General features: G+C 40.5%; 3 protein-coding genes across 3 annotated transcripts; all 3 read left to right on the top strand.

The window, feature by feature from the left end:
* Nucleotides 1–756: 756 nt before the first annotated feature.
* Nucleotides 757–4,177, top strand: LOC117733790. Its single transcript, XM_034537684.1, has 2 exons — nt 757–2,664; nt 3,305–4,177. Exons 1-2 carry the CDS (start codon nt 909–911, stop codon nt 3,655–3,657), a joined length of 2,109 nt encoding a protein of 702 aa, XP_034393575.1. The 5' UTR covers nt 757–908; the 3' UTR covers nt 3,658–4,177.
* Nucleotides 4,178–4,312: 135 nt separating this feature from the next.
* timm10 (translocase of inner mitochondrial membrane 10 homolog (yeast)) lies at nt 4,313–7,681 on the top strand. The gene is made up of 2 exons (XM_034533422.1): nt 4,313–4,532; nt 6,505–7,681. Exons 1-2 carry the CDS (start codon nt 4,462–4,464, stop codon nt 6,698–6,700), a joined length of 267 nt encoding a protein of 88 aa, XP_034389313.1. The 5' UTR covers nt 4,313–4,461; the 3' UTR covers nt 6,701–7,681.
* Nucleotides 7,682–7,806: 125 nt separating this feature from the next.
* On the top strand, nt 7,807–16,041 carry unc93b1 (unc-93 homolog B1, TLR signaling regulator). The gene is made up of 13 exons (XM_034533409.1): nt 7,807–7,986; nt 9,004–9,120; nt 9,259–9,400; nt 9,508–9,661; nt 9,739–9,900; nt 10,595–10,724; nt 10,842–10,935; nt 11,646–11,770; nt 12,891–13,073; nt 13,173–13,446; nt 13,524–13,645; nt 13,743–13,865; nt 14,236–16,041. Exons 1-13 carry the CDS (start codon nt 7,984–7,986, stop codon nt 14,500–14,502), a joined length of 1,896 nt encoding a protein of 631 aa, XP_034389300.1. The 5' UTR covers nt 7,807–7,983; the 3' UTR covers nt 14,503–16,041.
* The last annotated feature ends 1,137 nt before the right edge of the window (nt 16,042–17,178 follow it).

Below are 17,178 nucleotides of genomic sequence, written 5' to 3'. Positions count from 1 at the left end.
GAAAAAGGCACATCACAATTTCCAAAAGGTGATGGTTTTATTTTATCTTTTATATTATTGAAATGGGGTTGTACAAAGTATTTATCCATAGTCTGTGTATAACTTAGAGAAGAGAAACCGAACAGTAGAACCAGACAGGAGTAACAGCAGGAGAGCAAAGCAACGAACTGTTTCTCTAAACTGGTGGCGTGCCGACGGCCATTTCCTGTTGGTCATACACTGACTATGGATAAGTACCTCATAAAACCCCACTTGAGAAAATCTGAACTATCCCTTAAGTCCGAGGCAATAATGTCAAATTGCTTATTCTGTCTGACCAAATATCCAATACTCAAATTTAGTAATTTTACTATCATATAAAATAGAGAAAAGCAAAAAATCCTCACCATTGAAAAGCTGGAATAAGGAAATGTAACTGCGTAATTGATTCTTCAATTAAATGTTTCAACTCTAATTAAACCTTTGTACATCTGGTAATAAGCAGTACGGTTAAAATTAATCTGAATCTTGTATTGTTCAGCGGGCTAAAGTTAAGCAGTTGCTAAATAAATCAAGAAACACAAGATCAGGTGAAGTCTACCTGAAATGTTTCTTTCGGTTTAATTCCCCCCAGTCCACTTTCATCACACTGTACCACGATCTAGATGCCCACACTGCTACAGCTCATCTTTTCAATCTACCCAAACTCCAACCACCTCGCCATTTGTAAATTCAGGATGATTGATGGCGGTCTTCTCACCTGTTGTACAGGTATTTATTGTTGTTTTCCAGCTCAGAACCAGCCCAGCTGCTCAAGTCTTTCATCTGTACAGCCGGCTGCAGCACTGATCCAGCAACGGCAATGTTCTCCCCAGTATCATTCATCTGTCACATCCGTGGGGCAAACAGATGGAACAAGCCACCAGGGCATGCCACAGTCCAAAACACGAAATTGTCCATATCCTGAATCACTCAGTGGGCAGAAACTACTTACTACCCTTACTTATTTCCCAGCATGCCAGGAACCGCCTTTACAAGACAATCGGAACATAGAGCTTTTGCCCCTGATTAATGGAAATGAAGCACAGTCCTTGCATTCCTTACCTTGCATGGATGATTTGCGGCTTCCTCGATGTCTCTCTCCGTTAGAGTCGTCCACCTCAGCAGCAAAACATCAGACTACCTTCAACCTACCTTCTTCTCCTTTTACCTTCAACAGCTCAACGAATCAAAGCGATAATATCCAGCTAAAGTCACCTGTACATGGCTTCCGACCCTGGCTTGCAGTAAACTCCAGGCCACTACAATTTCCTTTCAGTGCCATCACTCACGGAGCAAATAAAAGTGTGTCTTTACCCCAAGATTCAAAGCAACTGCAAAAACATCTGGAGTTGAATCCACAGAGAACCCGGACAGCATCTTGTTCTGTTAAAGAGGTGAAAGAGAGAGGAGCCATATCTGCTGGTCATGAAAACGTCGCAGAAAGGAAATCTGATCTCAGGAAGATAAAGAAAGATTTAAAATGTAAACAAGTTGACACTAAAGTTGATGCTGCAGTGCCTAAAAAGAGGAAGCGTACAGGTTGTACACAAGAGGCCATTCCCCCTTTGGCATACAAGCATGTGAAAGCCAGCAATGGAACAAAAGGTCAAATCAACCTGAGCGTTTGTTTAGTCAGTTTGTCGAGCAACAATGTGCTGGCAAAGGAAAGAGAAATGGCGGCCGGTTCAAACAAGCCAAACACATTTGTAGGGAAAACAAATGAACTGTCAACCATCGCAGAAAGTCGGGGAGAGAAAACCAGAGAGCCTGGGGATCTTAATAATAACCAGACGCGGATCGGGACCAGGGGCTTTTTGAAAAAAACTCTAGCGACCCCAAGTAGCTCAAGCATAGAAAGTGTGGTTTTAAAACCTGTGGTCTGCAGAGATCAGATTGTGAATAAACAAGAAGTCCCTAAGCGGGGACGCGGAAGGCCACGGAAAACAAAGGTTGAAGGGATCTCTCCAGAGAGCACTCCTGCCATCACGGACAGCAAAAGCCTCGATGTAAAAAAAGAGGTGCAAATTGACAGTAGTTTGTTGCAAGAGGAGAGCAATAAAACAAGGAGATGTAAAAAACTCATCAGGAATAGAAATAAAGTGGAGGCAGTTCCACCGATGGCCTTAAGTGCTGAGGCAAACCACATTGGTGATGTAATCCCATCTGGAAGAAAACCTGGGGCACTCAAACGGCCACGAATGGTCAGTCTGAAGGAGTTTCAAAAGCTTATCAAACGCCAACACTCAAAAACAAGGAAGTCAAAAGAAAGCCAGGACAAGAAAACAAGTGAAACTGCAAAAGTTGTAGAATGTGAGGAAGGGAAGACTTGTGGTCGCAAATTTGAAGAATCAACTAACGGGACAGAAATGTACATTGCTCAGCCTCAGAACAGGGACAGGGTTAAAGAGTGTCACGCCGTCTTCAATGTCACAGTTGATAAAAATCACAATCAAATTGTGAACAAATCAGCAGCTGAGTATGACGAATCACAGAGAGATGAGACAAGCAGCTCCACTATTAATGAGACCTGTTGGTTGGGTGATGAGTCCCTTCCGGTGGTTTCCTTCAATGTTGAAGGTCTCTTTGTTGAAGAGGCCGAGTTACCAGCTGAGACGGAGAAGCCACTGAAGCATCCTGATGAAGGTAAAGTGTCTCTTCCTCAAGTGGCATTTTTATCAAGCCCGTTTTTCTGTGTTCAGTGAGAGTAGAACATGAGAAACTCAAACTATTGAACCATTGAATTTTAAAAGATTTGATTTGACAGAGAAACGCATTCACTACAGTTTGCATAAGATTATAAACTCAACCTACTTTGGTGCGATGTGGTAATATATAAAGAATGACACTGACGGGTAGCAATAAGGGATTGTTTGCATAATGTTGGGCTAGTTATAAGCTGGTATGAAAAAGAGGCGTAAAGATTTTGTCAGAACCCCGTTTACAGGCTTAGTTCATTCAAATCACACACAATATTTTCCAATTTAAGTCTTGCAGCAGGGATGGAAGAAGTACTCTGATCCTTTACTTTGGTTTCAATACCACTCTGTAAAAATACTCCATTACAAGAAAGTCCTGCATTCATAGTACAAGAACAAAAGTATTATCAGCAAAATAGTAGCATTAATAGTAGAGGTTGTGCCTTAAAATGTCATATATATATATATATATATATATATATATATATATATATAATATATATATATATATATACACACACACACACACACAAAAAAACATTGTCCCAATTACGCCAGATAATCCATCTGAGTTCTTTCTTTTTTAGCACAAACAGCCTGTGAGGAAGGCGTGTCAGATAAACCACAGCAGACTGAAGGATTGTCTCACAGTTACACACATCTGCCTCAAGAAGACAAAATGCCTTTGGTGCACAACTTGAACTCCCGGATCCCTGAGAGAACTAGTCCACCTCGGTTGGGCGCTGTCGGGTTCGGCAGGAGCTCCGGCTGTGATCAAGAGGAAGAGGAGGAAGAGGAAGAGGAGGTAGACGTACTTCTTTTCTCTCCAGACAAAGTGACTCTGACTGAAGTGTTTGAGAATGGACTCGACAACATGGAAATAACTCCTGAGGAAGAAGAGGAGGAAGATGTGATTGAGATTGATGTAACTGGAGATTAGGCAGAATAACCTTTGTATTTGTGCATAGTTTTTACTATGTTGTGTGAGCATTATGTTCTTGCTGTTGGGGTTTTTATGTATGTTTGCAAAGATGTCAGACAAAGTAAATTTTGCTGTGAAGCTATGTACAATAGATTTTTATGTCCTTCCTTTTCCGTTTTCATCACCAGTTTGGCAATTATAAGCTGTGTGCACGCAAGGATGTGTGCTGGTTTTACCTTCATTTTGTTCCATATGCAAGGTTTAAATGCTTGTTTAATTTTCATTAATAATATGCTTAAGAATTGGTTACACAAGAAAAAAAGTTCTTACTATTCCTGTTTTTCAATAATTGTATTAGTTTTGTATTTTATTTTTGTTTTCAGTACATTTTGAATTGACTAATTAAGGTAAAAGCACTTTAGCGGCATTGTGTCTCTGAAAGTGTCTGTTGTTGACCTTATTTTGAGCTTGTATTTGTAAAGCACATCGTGTTGTGTAAATTACATAATTATAGGTTATTAAAAAAAACTGAAATGTCACTTTTTATGCTAACAGTCCATTACATTTATATATGAATCTCTGGAGATCTATGTCACCGAAAGGCACGAGAGGGCGCACTCTCGCCGTTTCCAGATTAAATCGAACTTTATTGACAGCGGAAGTGTGAGCGGAAACGACACACACACGTGTTTTGCGTCTTGCAGGTTTGAAGGTTAAAGAAGCAGCACCGGGTCGGTCTCTTGTCCACCGTCCGCTGGAGAGGGTCCCTAGGACGGCGTGTTTGTGGTCTAATCCGTGCGTGAGCAGCACTGCAGCGCAGACATGGATCCCATGAAGGCACAGCAGCTAGCAGCGGAGCTGGAGGTGGAGATGATGGCTGACATGTACAACCGGTAAAGCCCAAGCAAGCTAACCACTGAAGCGAGCTGTCTAATTTATGCATTCTTCCTGTCGGGAGTGAAGAGTCTCGTGGCCTCCATTTAAAATAGCGTCTATTAAACTCGACATGCAGTATGAAAGGGGCATTCAACGTGAAAGGTTGGCTACGCTGAGTAAAGATGTGGCCATGCAGTCCCTCCGTGACGCTAGGGACTGCATGACCACATCTTTACATCATTGAGTCAGCCTGGCCCACAGACGAGACTGTCACGTAAGCCCGCGCGGTGCGACAGGACTGCACCAGCCTGCAGCAACGAACAGCGCTGAGTCCAGCTCGCTGTGTTCCAGTAAAACGTGATCTTAAAGAAGTGTAGTTAAGTTGCAGCTAAAGTTAGCGTTTGCTTTAGAATTAGGCGTTTCACTACGAAAGCACAGTGCAATTTGATTAATTGCCTAAGCGTGTATTGATGGTCTTTAAATAGGTTTTTCGCATAATTATAGTGACGTCTATTTTTACACCTAATTTAAAAATGGAATGGGGAAGCTGTTTAATAGATAATCGTGCATTACTCTACAGCAGAAGGGACTTTAATTGAATGCAAGCTTGAAGGAAATATAAATGATTACATGCATTGTATCTAACAAACGAAGCACCCACAACATTCCCAAAACGGAGATATTTTTTTAAAATGTTGATACTGATCCCATTACACATTTAAAGCAATTATTGCGTGATCAAAAAGCTAATAAAACAGATCATGCAATTAAAAAAATTGTATTTTACACTGTTTGGTCAAATACTCCTCTTCATCACTCGATGAGTAACCACATGTGTCTATGGAGGATCACTGAGTGATTGCCTCATTCAGGTGGCTTTAAAAGTGAATTTATGCATAAAGTGTTCTCCGTCCTCATTCCCCGGCATCTTGAACTAGACTCGTTCAAAGTAAAGGAGAGCAACACAACCTCTAGGACTGTCAGCACAAATGTAATTTAACGTGCACCAGTGGAACTACTGGTTCAGAGCAGCTGTACAGGTGCAATTAATGACATGAATGATGGCTGAATTCCATTAAGCTGCTTCAGTATCAGGGTCCTTGTATTGTGCATGCTGGTTCACGTCACACTGGGACACTTGAGTAGAACAGGGGTAATAACCTATGTAATAACACTATGAAAAGCCAATTTGTCTCCTGTGAAAACAGTCTTGAGACAAAGTAAAAGAACACATGGGTATTTGTTATAGGCATATATATTGTTGCTGCCTAATTCACTTTTTTTTCTGATTTTTAATGAGTATTATCCCTGTCATATAAACAAATAGACTAAAGTAGATTCAAGTCCATCAAATCTAAGCCCCTGCTTTGACTAATAATTGAGGAGAATAAACGGATTTAAAACCACAAATGACCGTAATCAATTGACACCAGTTTTCCTATTTTATAGGAAAAATCAGCAACTTTGCCGAAAATCCATTAAATAATAATTTCATTCAATGGATTCAGCTTCTCTGTCAGAATCTGCAGTGTTCCTGTGTCAGAAGTTTGCACATCTTTTCCTTTTGAACTTTTGGTTCAATATAACAAGACATTTGATGACATCCCCGTTGGCTTTAGGACACTGAGATGGACATTTTTATGTTAAAAAAACAAACAGTAAATCAGTTGATAATGAAAACAATCTTTGCAGCTCTAATGTTATCAGAACATTTTTAAAGTTGCTATAATGACATTTAAACTCGACACATAGTTGCTTGGTTCAAGCAAGGTTGCGCAACATTGAAAAATAAATGTGATTCCAGCAGATGGTGCTGTATAGTTTTACCAAGTTGCATTGATTATATGCACAAATTGGTGGGACATCACATTATGGTGCTCAAGCATGATAAAATACCCTAGAAAATGTGTTAACACATGCAATTATATCCCGGTCATTACACACATTGTTTTAAAAACCTGACTGTCTCCTGGCTTCCTTTCTTCCCAGCATGACCAACGCCTGCCACAGGAAGTGTGTACCGCCACATTACAAGGAGGCGGAGCTGTCAAAGGGAGAGTCTGTGTGTTTGGACCGTTGCGTGGCCAAATACCTGGACCTTCACGAGAGGCTGGGACGCAAGCTGACCGAACTCTCCGTCCAGGACGAGGAAATGATGAGGAAGGCATCTGTGGGAAGCGGATAGAGACACTAATGAAAGGATCAAAGTAGAGCATTGTGGGGGATTAAAAAGTCATGGGTTATTAAGTGGGTGGGTTTTGTTTGGGAAATCAATAAAGTGTGAAGAATAATGCTGTTAAGGGTCCACGGAGAGAAACTGCTTTCTTACTGCAGTCGAGGATGAGACGTTGGCTGGGGCTCAAGGAATCGCCGAAGGAACTGGTGGAACGACGGCACAAGGACATCTCGAAGCTTCTCACTGCTCCACCAGCCTCTCTGGATGCGTCTGATTAGTTTTCCCATTCAGCTTGGCGAGAAGTCACCTGATAATTGACTGAAAAGGAGAGAGGATGTGTAATATTATCTCTAATCCATCCTTTGTGCTTATTTGTAACTGCTTGGCTGCCTCTTCTGCATAAAGTCAAATACTGGCAGGTTAAAACAAACACATTTTACATTTAATATTTGTTCCCACGTCACCCTTTGAACTTGGGTGAATTATTATTATTATTATTTTTTTTAAATGGGGGGGGGGGGGAAGTAAACATGGGCCCTCTTCATAATGTTGTAGCACAACATGGTATTCAGGTAGACACATTGTTCATGAGTACAAGTTAGTCAAATACAGATGTATCAGGCAGGGCATGCACTGAATGAGTTATGTATGGTTTGTCTGTCATCTTTCTTTTTTTTAAAATTCAAGACACTGCATAGTTTACTCCCTTTCAGGCCTGTGTCGGCTTTGTCTGTAAACTCTGATGCAGACTAGCAGCCAGGTCATTCTGGCAACTCGGACGTGTGATGAAGATGAACTTGATGCTTATGGATTATGTTGTGCAGTATGTGACTGGACCATGTTTCTTTGACTGTGATACGTTTTTTGTTTAGTTTTCATGTGCTAACTGCTGTGCCAGTGACACAGCTTTTTAGCTGCAAATTGGAGAAGCTGCACATTGTGTTGTTATTAAGAACTCTAATAAAACTGTCCTTTAGCTTAACATCATGAGTTTTGTTGTACGGGTATTTACATCTTAATCTGTCCCACCCACTTGTTTTTGAATCTCGCACTAATGGCCCAGAGAAAGTAGGGATTGCTAAATATGTGTCTGTACCTTTAAGAGGAAGTGAAGACGACTGACTTTCGTTTCCCTCACGAAACTTGTATTCATGCCTAGTATTTATGAACCTTGTGCACCGGAAAGGGGAACTAACAGCTGCGGAAAACCAAAGCGACCCTATTACAGAGAGGGCGCATTGTGTGTCTAACAAGCAGAGGACAGACCTTTCCAACCGGTGTCCGCGAGGAACATGGTTAGTGATTTTCAAGGTGTTCATAAATGTAAACAGGGGCTTGTTGTTTGTTAGGTTATCTTCTATTTCATGCTGTGTGTGTCAGAATAGTTACTAAATAAACCGAGAATGTGGCTGCAGCTAAAGAGCTGTAACTCAACTATGTACAGTGACCTTGTGAGAAAAAGTTATAAATAATGATTGAAGCTTGACAATGATTCTGGTTTATGGCTTCATGTATAAAGATCTACTATAAGAGAACTACGCGGTGTGTCTTGGGTAACATATTGGAACATGTGGAAAGGGCTGGGCGATAATTATAATAATAATAAAATATCGTCTTTTAATTAAATCATATCATGATGAAATCAGATATTGTGATACACAATTTCGTTGTCAAAATCGATCACATTTGTCAGACAAATCTGAATTGATAAGATTTCTGCTCTTGGGAATACTACAGTGTAGTTTAATCAAACTATATAGCTATTAATATTTTCTCTATGATATCAGTTAAAACTGTTTTGCTCATTTTGCACTTAATTTCTTGCTTAAATAAAATAATAACTCATTACATGTCATTTATCATGTATTTAATTACACAGGGCTATACAAAATGGCCCTTTGAAGAATCTTAAAAAGTTATTAAGAAAGGGGAAGGTAGTCTGACTTTTTGGGGATAGCAAAGAAGGGTATTTTATTATTTCCTCACCCCATATTTCTAGCTTATATAATATTTTTGAGGTGTATTATATATATATATATATATATATATATATAAAACATCCAAAAGATGGCGGAATGTGCATGTTATTTGCTCCGCCTCCGACAAACAAGGGTGATTCCAAGAGTGATTATTTAGATTTTTTCCTCAAATGTATAATGTGGCCTGTGAAAACTAAACCTATCTTACTGTACATATGGGAATATATTGAGATATATTCCCATATGTACAGTAAGATATTTGACAACATTAGCTAGCTAGCCCCTACAGGTAGCTGTCTAATAAACCAGTGTACTGCTCCTTTTGGTCACTAGATGGATGCATCTGATCAAGAAGAGTTGGGTGTGGATGCGGATCAGCCTCTGGCACCTCACAATGGCGTCATAAATAAACTGCTGAATGTGGGACAAGAAGACAACATGCATGGCCAGGTGAACTCCCTCCTGTCTTGTTAAAACACGTATAATTCTAGTCTCTGTGATTCTCAGTTTTCCATTGAAAGAAGTACTTGAGTATGATAATGTTTTGCATCAAACAATTACATAACTTTTATTCCTTTCTTTCCTCAGATGGAGGAGTTTCTGGGCCCGCAGGCAGAGTACAACGAGGAGGAGGAGGAGAGGAAATACTACAGGAGGAAGAGGCTGTGTGTCATCAAGAATGTTCTTGCAGCCAGTGTTGGAGCCATGATTGTGTACAGTGTATACATGGGTGAGTTTGATTGGAGCAAAGACACTGAATGGACAGAAAACAGAGTTGCAGAGAGTCTAATATGTCCTTTTCAATCTATTTTTGTCTGTGTGAATGGTGTGTTTAAGGCCTCCTGCAGATGCAGCTGATCCTCCATTATGATATGACTTACCGTGAGGTGAAGTACAGCAACCTTGGCCTAGAGGACATTGATCGCAAGATGCTGATGGGCATCAACGTCACCCCCATCATAGGCTTGCTTTACACCCCTGTACTTATCAGGTACACACACACACACACACACACACACACGCACACGCACAAACTTATTTATAATACTATATACATCTCTCTGGAAGGTTTCTAGGCACTAAGTGGATGATGTTCCTGGCTTCAGGAATCTACGCACTCTTTGTCTCAACCAATTACTGGGAGCGGTACTACACCTTGGTTCCATCTGCCGTAGCCATCGGTGTGGCCATTGTGCCGCTCTGGGCCTCCTTGGGAAATTATATTACAAGGTGAGAAATATGCTGTGACAGGATGGGCGGATAAAAATGTTTCATAAAAGGCAGATGCTTGAACCTCAACACATCACAGCACACAGAGCATACTGAAGGTCGCCCAGCGTTCTCAGACCTCAGGGGACAGCCAGTCTCAGATCGCTGCTCTTACCTTCTGCAACAACATTGTACATTCATTTCAACTTCACTAACTCAACTGTTTCTCATCTTATAACGCCTGAAGATAATAATAATAATAATAATAATAATAATACATCAAATTTATATAGCACTTTTCAAACCCAAAGGCACTTTAAAGATCACTTTATAACCACCTTAACCCTGAATCTAAACATAACCATTAATATTGACCATGTCTAAACAACCATCAAAGCTTTAAAACAGACGGTTTCTGAGCGAAAATTACAGGAGTCAAACCTATCATAATCCATATACTCTATATATATATATATATATATATATATATATATATATATATATATATATTGCTGTCGTTAAGAAACAAAAAAAAGACGAATTCTGGTCAGATAAGTATAAACACCTCATACACTGAAGCAGGGGTCATGTGATTGTGTGGGATTATAGTGAGTGCATAGGTGAAGCCGTATCTATCCATACATAATTTCAATTTGGATTTTGTTTGCTTTTATGAATGTGTTGTGAATTTTCTTTCTCACTCAAACACATGCAGGATGGCGCAGCAGTACTACGAGTACGTCCACTACAAGGAAGACCATGTGCAGGAGCAGAAGAAGCTCCCTAAGGGAGCGTGTCACAAATACATAATTGTCTTCCAGTCAGTCTTCCACATCATCTTCCATGTGAGTTTTCAGCTAGCTTTTGTTTGCTAATGCTTCAATTTATTCCATGTTGTGTGCGGTGTTTAAACGTCAGAAAATAACGAGCACAACCCCTCTCTTCTGTCTTTTCCTCGTCAGTTGAGTTTTGTCTTCGCGGAGTTCCCCATGTGCTTCGTCCTAAACGGCTACCTGCATAAAAGCGAACACATTCTCCTAAATGTCCACTCCTGCGGTAAAGACACCTCACTTCACCTCCTGAATCAAGTTGGTTAAAAAGAACAAAAAACTAACATGTCTTCACTGTCTTGCATTAAATAGAAGTCTATGTGTTAGGCTAGTGTATATGTTTCGTCCAATATGGTCAATGCAACGCGAGTCGGCCTCACAAGGCTGATATGAAACAAACAAGTGAAGTGTAACACTTCTGCTAAAGCTAAAATGTTTTGGATCTCACTTCTGGCAACATCACTTCCTTTTTATTGTAAACATCAATAGGAGGAAAGATAACTGTAGAGAAGTTCCCATCTCCATGAGGTGCATATTTTAGCCTAATTAATTTGATTGTAAGTCGCTTTGGATAAAAGCGTCAGCTAAATGACATGTAATGTAATGTAACATTGTCATGCTTCGGCACAGGTGTTAGCTGGCAGGTGTTAGCTGGGGCAGAAGGCATTATGTTTTCGGAGTGTATGTGATATCTCAGGAACGGCTGGAGGGAATTTCTTCAAATTTGGCATAAAGGTCCACCTGGACTGGTGGTCAAAAGTCCCTGTCACTGACAGACATGGATGTAAACGGCAACTGCATTCTAGTTCTCTAAAGCAGAGAGGACGTCTAATGTGCTCCAGGCTTTAGTCTGACTTAATAAAGGCTGTGTCGGACTGACACCTGCTGGTTGTTGTTCCTCATCGCCTCGGTTGAACCGTCCTATTCCTCTGACAGGCGCAAACATCAGTGGAGTGATCCCCGGCTTCAACACCACTGTGCTTACCAACCTGCCTCGCTCCATGCTGCTCATCCAGGTGGAGAGTGTCCTCATGGGCTTCGCCTTCCTCGCCATGATCATCGTAAGACCCAAACCACCCGACACATCTTCGAACCCGACACATGTCTTTGAAATAAACAGGAAATGACCGCTAGAGAGCAATATTAATTTACTTTGTTATAGAATGTTATACCAAGCCAAACCAAGAAATGTATGTGAATAAATGACAACTCTAATTGGCTCCTTACTAAGCCATTCATTCATCTATTTTTTATTCAAGGAAAATAAATACTACTATACCTACCTACTATACAACATAAATTATATAGTGTAAAGGAAAATTAAATGTTAGGCGGAATTACATAATAAGAGCAAAGCAGATTTTGATTTCTTAGTTGTAAACCACTGACTCAGACACACTGAGAACACATCACTTTGTCTGTTCAGGGCATGCAAAGGGCTCGAACCTATCCCAGCATGCATCAAGCAACCATCCTATGACGCTTTTACCTAAAGCGTCTTACAATAAGTGCATTCAACCATGTGGGTAAAACCCAAAAAGTGCAAGAATCACACAAGTACAGCAACTTCATCACATGTGCTGATCTTCTTTAAGTGCAACATTTAGACATTTAGACTTAGAGATGAAATAGAATGTTTTCTTTTTAACTATCAAACTGGTTGACACACTCTCAGATCCACACCTTTGGTATTGAATCATTGACTTTATTCCCCCACCCGTCGTAGCGAGTCAGGGGAATCTGCCTCTAGTCATCAATCAATGTAGATATGGTTAGTATGGATTGACATATTTAATTAAATGGAAGTGTATCTGTGGTATCTGTTCCTCGAGACGCTTCTAAAAATGCTTACGGTGGGGTTTGGCCGTGATAGCATTTAAGATGACTGGCGTGAGAAATGGATTGTTGTAAATGTACAGAAAATTGTGTTTTAGATTGCCAATATATGTATTCCAGTGTGGCTTTCTAGTGGTATTTGCCGTGCTTGAGAGGGATACAAAGCCTAATTTAGCCTTTATTATTATTATTATTATTATTATTATTATTATTATATTTTATGTTGGAATTGGTTATTTTAGTCTACAATAGGATTGCCTAATGTCAAAGCAAAGCATGTACAAACCGTGGCAATCATTCATAATTACTCTAAATAAATTGATTACTGTTTGCTGCTACCCACAGTTCCTTGTGCTTTGTGGCCCTGCCTACCGCCCGACAGAAGAAATCGACCTCCGCAGTATTGGCTGGGGAAACATCTTCCAGCTGCCTTTCAAACACCTGAGAGACTACCGCCTGAGACTGCTCTGCCCCTTCTTCATCTACAGTGGATTTGAAATGCTGTTTGCGATCACTGGATTTTCCTTGGTAGAGTAGAATAGCTGTCACATCGCCGTTTTGTTTCAGGAAATATAGAACATATATGCATTTCATCTAATTTCTTTCTTTCTTTCTTTCCCTCCACAGTCCTACGGCGTCTGCGTTTTGGGCCTGGATAAACTGTGGCTCCTTATAGTCGTCTATGGCCTCTCCTGCTCCGTCTTTTCCTCCCTTTCCCTTTGCCTCCTACGCCTCCCACGCTGGGTGTGTCTGGTGGGGGGCGCGGCTGTGCATGGAGTGCTGCTGGTGGTGCTCCTGGCGTTTTCTCCACCTCCTAAAAATCTGGAGTATCTGGGCCCTCTGCTGGTGATCTCTGTGCTGTGGGGACTTGGCACAGCGCTGAACAAGACGGGCGTCAGCAGTGAGTAACGGCCGTGGTTGAGGCATTTGTAGGTACACTGCCCACTGACTTTGTTCTCTCCTCTCTGTGTGTGTCAGCTCTGATCGGTATGCTCTACGCTGAGGAAAAAGAACGTCTGGACTTTGTCTACACCATCTATCATTGGTGGCAGGCCATCGCCATCTTCATAGTCTACCTCTGGTCCAACCTGCCCATGAGGGTATGAGGTGTTTGTCTCGGGTAAATTTGGACCCACATTTTAAAGTAAATGTTCCTACTTATATCTTTCCTTGCCTATTTGTGTCACTCTTCCTCAGGCCAAACTCTCCATCCTGTTGGCCACTTTAGTGCTGGCCTGCTACTGTTATTGGTTGATGGAGCGTCGGCTGGCCATGAAATTGCCTTTCAGACTGCCTCGCATCCCGCGGCCCCGGCACAAGGTAAGCAATCTCTGACTGCTGATGATGTCTGATTCATCCTGTCAGGTGAAGATTAAAGTGCAGCCTTCACAGTCCAAGAGGAAGGTGACCAATTTATTTATTTTCCATTGAAGCCAATTAGGGTAAAACAAACAGCTGTCAATTTAATGTGTTATTCAGTTAAAAGGTCTTTATTTCATCAAAGCTTCGACACTTATTGTTACAGCATTTGGATGTTTCACATTCATCTGCGGAAGGGAGAACGTTTCTGTGCGAGAGTCAATACAATCTTAATATAGTCTGAGCTTTATTATTAAACACTTTACTGGTGACCAAAAGGTGAGCAAACTTATTCTCCTGTCATCAGTATACTATGAATTTGTGTCTGCAGGTCAAAGGTTATCGCTACCTGGAAGAGGACAACTCAGATGAGTCAGACTCTGAGAGAAGTGAGGAGGATGACGAAGAGGAGAGGGAGAACGAAGAGCATGTGGTGGAAGAGATGGGAGCAGAGGACAGGGAGAAAGGAGGCCAAGACGCAGAGGTCCAGGGAGTTGACTCACCCAAAGCCAGGAGGAGAGGGGCTGAGGGGCACCGCAACAGACGGGAGGACGCTCAGATGAAGGAGGGAGTGAAAGAAGAGCGTGAGGGAGGTTGAGAGAGGAGTCAAGGGAGGATGAATTAGAGATGATTTTAGACCAATGAAAGATGTACACAAGTTGGCAAGAATTTGAGATTGACTGGATGCTGTTGTGCTCTTACATATTTTCCAGATACGTTTTTACATGCTACACCATGAGCTTTTATTGAAAAGCTCTAATTACCTGTTTAACTATAGTCACAACAGTTGCCCAGAAGAAAGGGTACACAAACTGTAAATACTATATTGCTATTTAAGAATAGATATAGCAAAACACGACTAAAAATCAAAATGCAACAAGAATACTTTCGTTGTGGCTCATATTCACCAAAGTGGTATAAAGGTCATAGCAGCTGTTTGTCAAGAAAAACACATTTTCTTTGACAAGCAAATTAGTTTCATTTTAAAAAGAGCACTTCACTGCAAGCGACAGAAAAGGGAATGAGGAATTGATTTTCTAAGTCTGTCCTCAGTCTGAAGTGCGTTTGGATGGAGTCATTCATAGAGAGCCTGGGTCTGCTGAATGTGAGCAGCATAAGCAGCCTCAACTTATTTGTTCTTCGGCCTTTTTTTTACTTCCAACCCCTTAGTTTATGCACATTTCTAGAAGAAAACCCAAATCAGCCTCTTTTTTAGATGCTCATATCTGTGTTTGTTGTTCCTCTTGGGAGGAGTGCAACATGCTTTTGCAGAAGTTGAATATGAATGTATGTTTATGCTTTAGTTCAATATACAATAGGTACGGGCGGTTATGTATGGGCAATGCCAGTAAGTAAGGAATTAATGTTGGTATACAGTGGCCTCAGGGATATTATTGGTACTAAATATGTGCAGTGTCTCAATTGTTTTTAATATAGCCATCTTTAACACAACAATAAATAAGATTAAGAGTCTACGGCAATGCAAGCGTTTCTAGGAGCTGTGATGTGAGCTAAATACTCTTATTATTAGCATGTTAACATGCTCACAATAACAATGTTTACTTGCTGATGTTTAGCGCGTCTAATGTATTAGTGTTCACCATCTTATTTTAGTGTGTTTGCATGCTAACATTAGCTAATGAGCGCCAAACACAAAGTACAGCTGAGGCTGATGGGAGTGTCCTCCTCAATCACAGAGTTTTTCACATTCCCCTTGAAATCTGAAAAACTATTGTCACATTTTTATTACTTCAATTAAAGCCCTAAAAGGTATTACAATTGGAGACTATTTATGTCATGGTGCAAAAAAGCTGTGTTTTTGCTGAATGCATTGACTGAAGATATTTTGACATATTCTGGTAAGCACAGATAATAATAAATAATAAAATGAATGATGCACTCCTTTAAGCTGCTTCATTTTCCTGGTAGTGTGCATGCTGACTCACTGTCACACATCATAGTTTACTTGGAATCTTGACTAGAACAAAGCCATTGTTAATGTTATATTAGTAACACCTGTGCCTTAGTACTAAGACCTTTGTGGAACAGGTCAATTAATCATGACGAGTTGGCAAGTTTGGAGAGCCGCTGTTGGATGATTGTTTGTACAAAATACAAAACCTAGATGTTAAACTTATTGTATCTACTTCACTGCATAGTTGTCCCTTTATTTCCTGTTTTAGTAACCACTCATTGTCTGAAGTTATGTTCACTTGGTAATAACTTGGCTTTACCACATGTTTTAGCTTAAGTTGGTTTGATTCAGGCTACATCAAGAGAAAATGAATGAACTGTTATGTCAAGCATGTCATGCTTTCAACTAATAGACACAAGTTCACACACCTTCAGGTAGGCTACTGTTCTCACACATTACGGTTGGGATTATTTATATGTACACATGCTGTGGGAGGAATGACATCTGATTTTTCAATGAACTGATGCAACAGCTGCTTGATGTTGCACTGATCTGTTGAATTCTGTAATGTCATGTTACTGACTTACAGTGTAAAACTGCCGGTCGCATGAAACACAGTCTGCTTCTCTCTTGATTACACCTGTACATTAAACTGAAGATAATGTTGAAGTTAACAGCTGTTGTACTTGACTGGTGGGCGGTGTGATGTAAAAGTCACTGACCTAACACTCATCGTCATGGAAACTTAAAAGCACGACCAAAGCAAAGAATAGCTAGACTTAAGTAATTTCATTGCAGTTAATGTGACTGTACACTTGCACATATATATAAATGTCGACCATAACATTTCAAAGTAAAATGTGTTTAATCTGTAAAAAAGAAAAGAAAAAAATAAGCATCAGAAATACAATTGACAAAACAAGCCTCATTTTGTAGTTTTAAATTACTGATGCATTAACTTTAAATATTAGGTCATTACACACACATACTTTTGATTGTCCTAGCCCTTTAAAATGCCAATGGATAATTAAACTAAATACATTTTTTCTTTGCGTTTAGCACTTAAAACTTAATATGTGCTAACATTCGCTCTGCATACGTGCACTCACACAGGAATGACAGAAATGACTTCTCAAGGTTCTCAATCTGTGCTTTATTTCACTTGTTCTAAAACAATGAGCTGGGATAAAGAGGTAGCTGCTCCGTCACTGATGGTTTGTGGTGATGTTGCGGTCCTGACCTATGAAGCCTTGGACTCGGAACCAAACCTTAAGTTCAGGCGTCAACAGTCGGGCCCCTAAAGCACAGCGCCCAGGTGTTAGCCTGAGCCGTTACTGTTGCCAGTTCTGATCGGTTCCT

Source organism: Cyclopterus lumpus, chromosome 1 (assembly GCF_009769545.1).
Source record: "Cyclopterus lumpus isolate fCycLum1 chromosome 1, fCycLum1.pri, whole genome shotgun sequence".
Classification (NCBI taxonomy): domain Eukaryota; kingdom Metazoa; phylum Chordata; class Actinopteri; order Perciformes; family Cyclopteridae; genus Cyclopterus; species Cyclopterus lumpus.
This window is presented reverse-complemented; position numbering and strand designations above follow the sequence as displayed.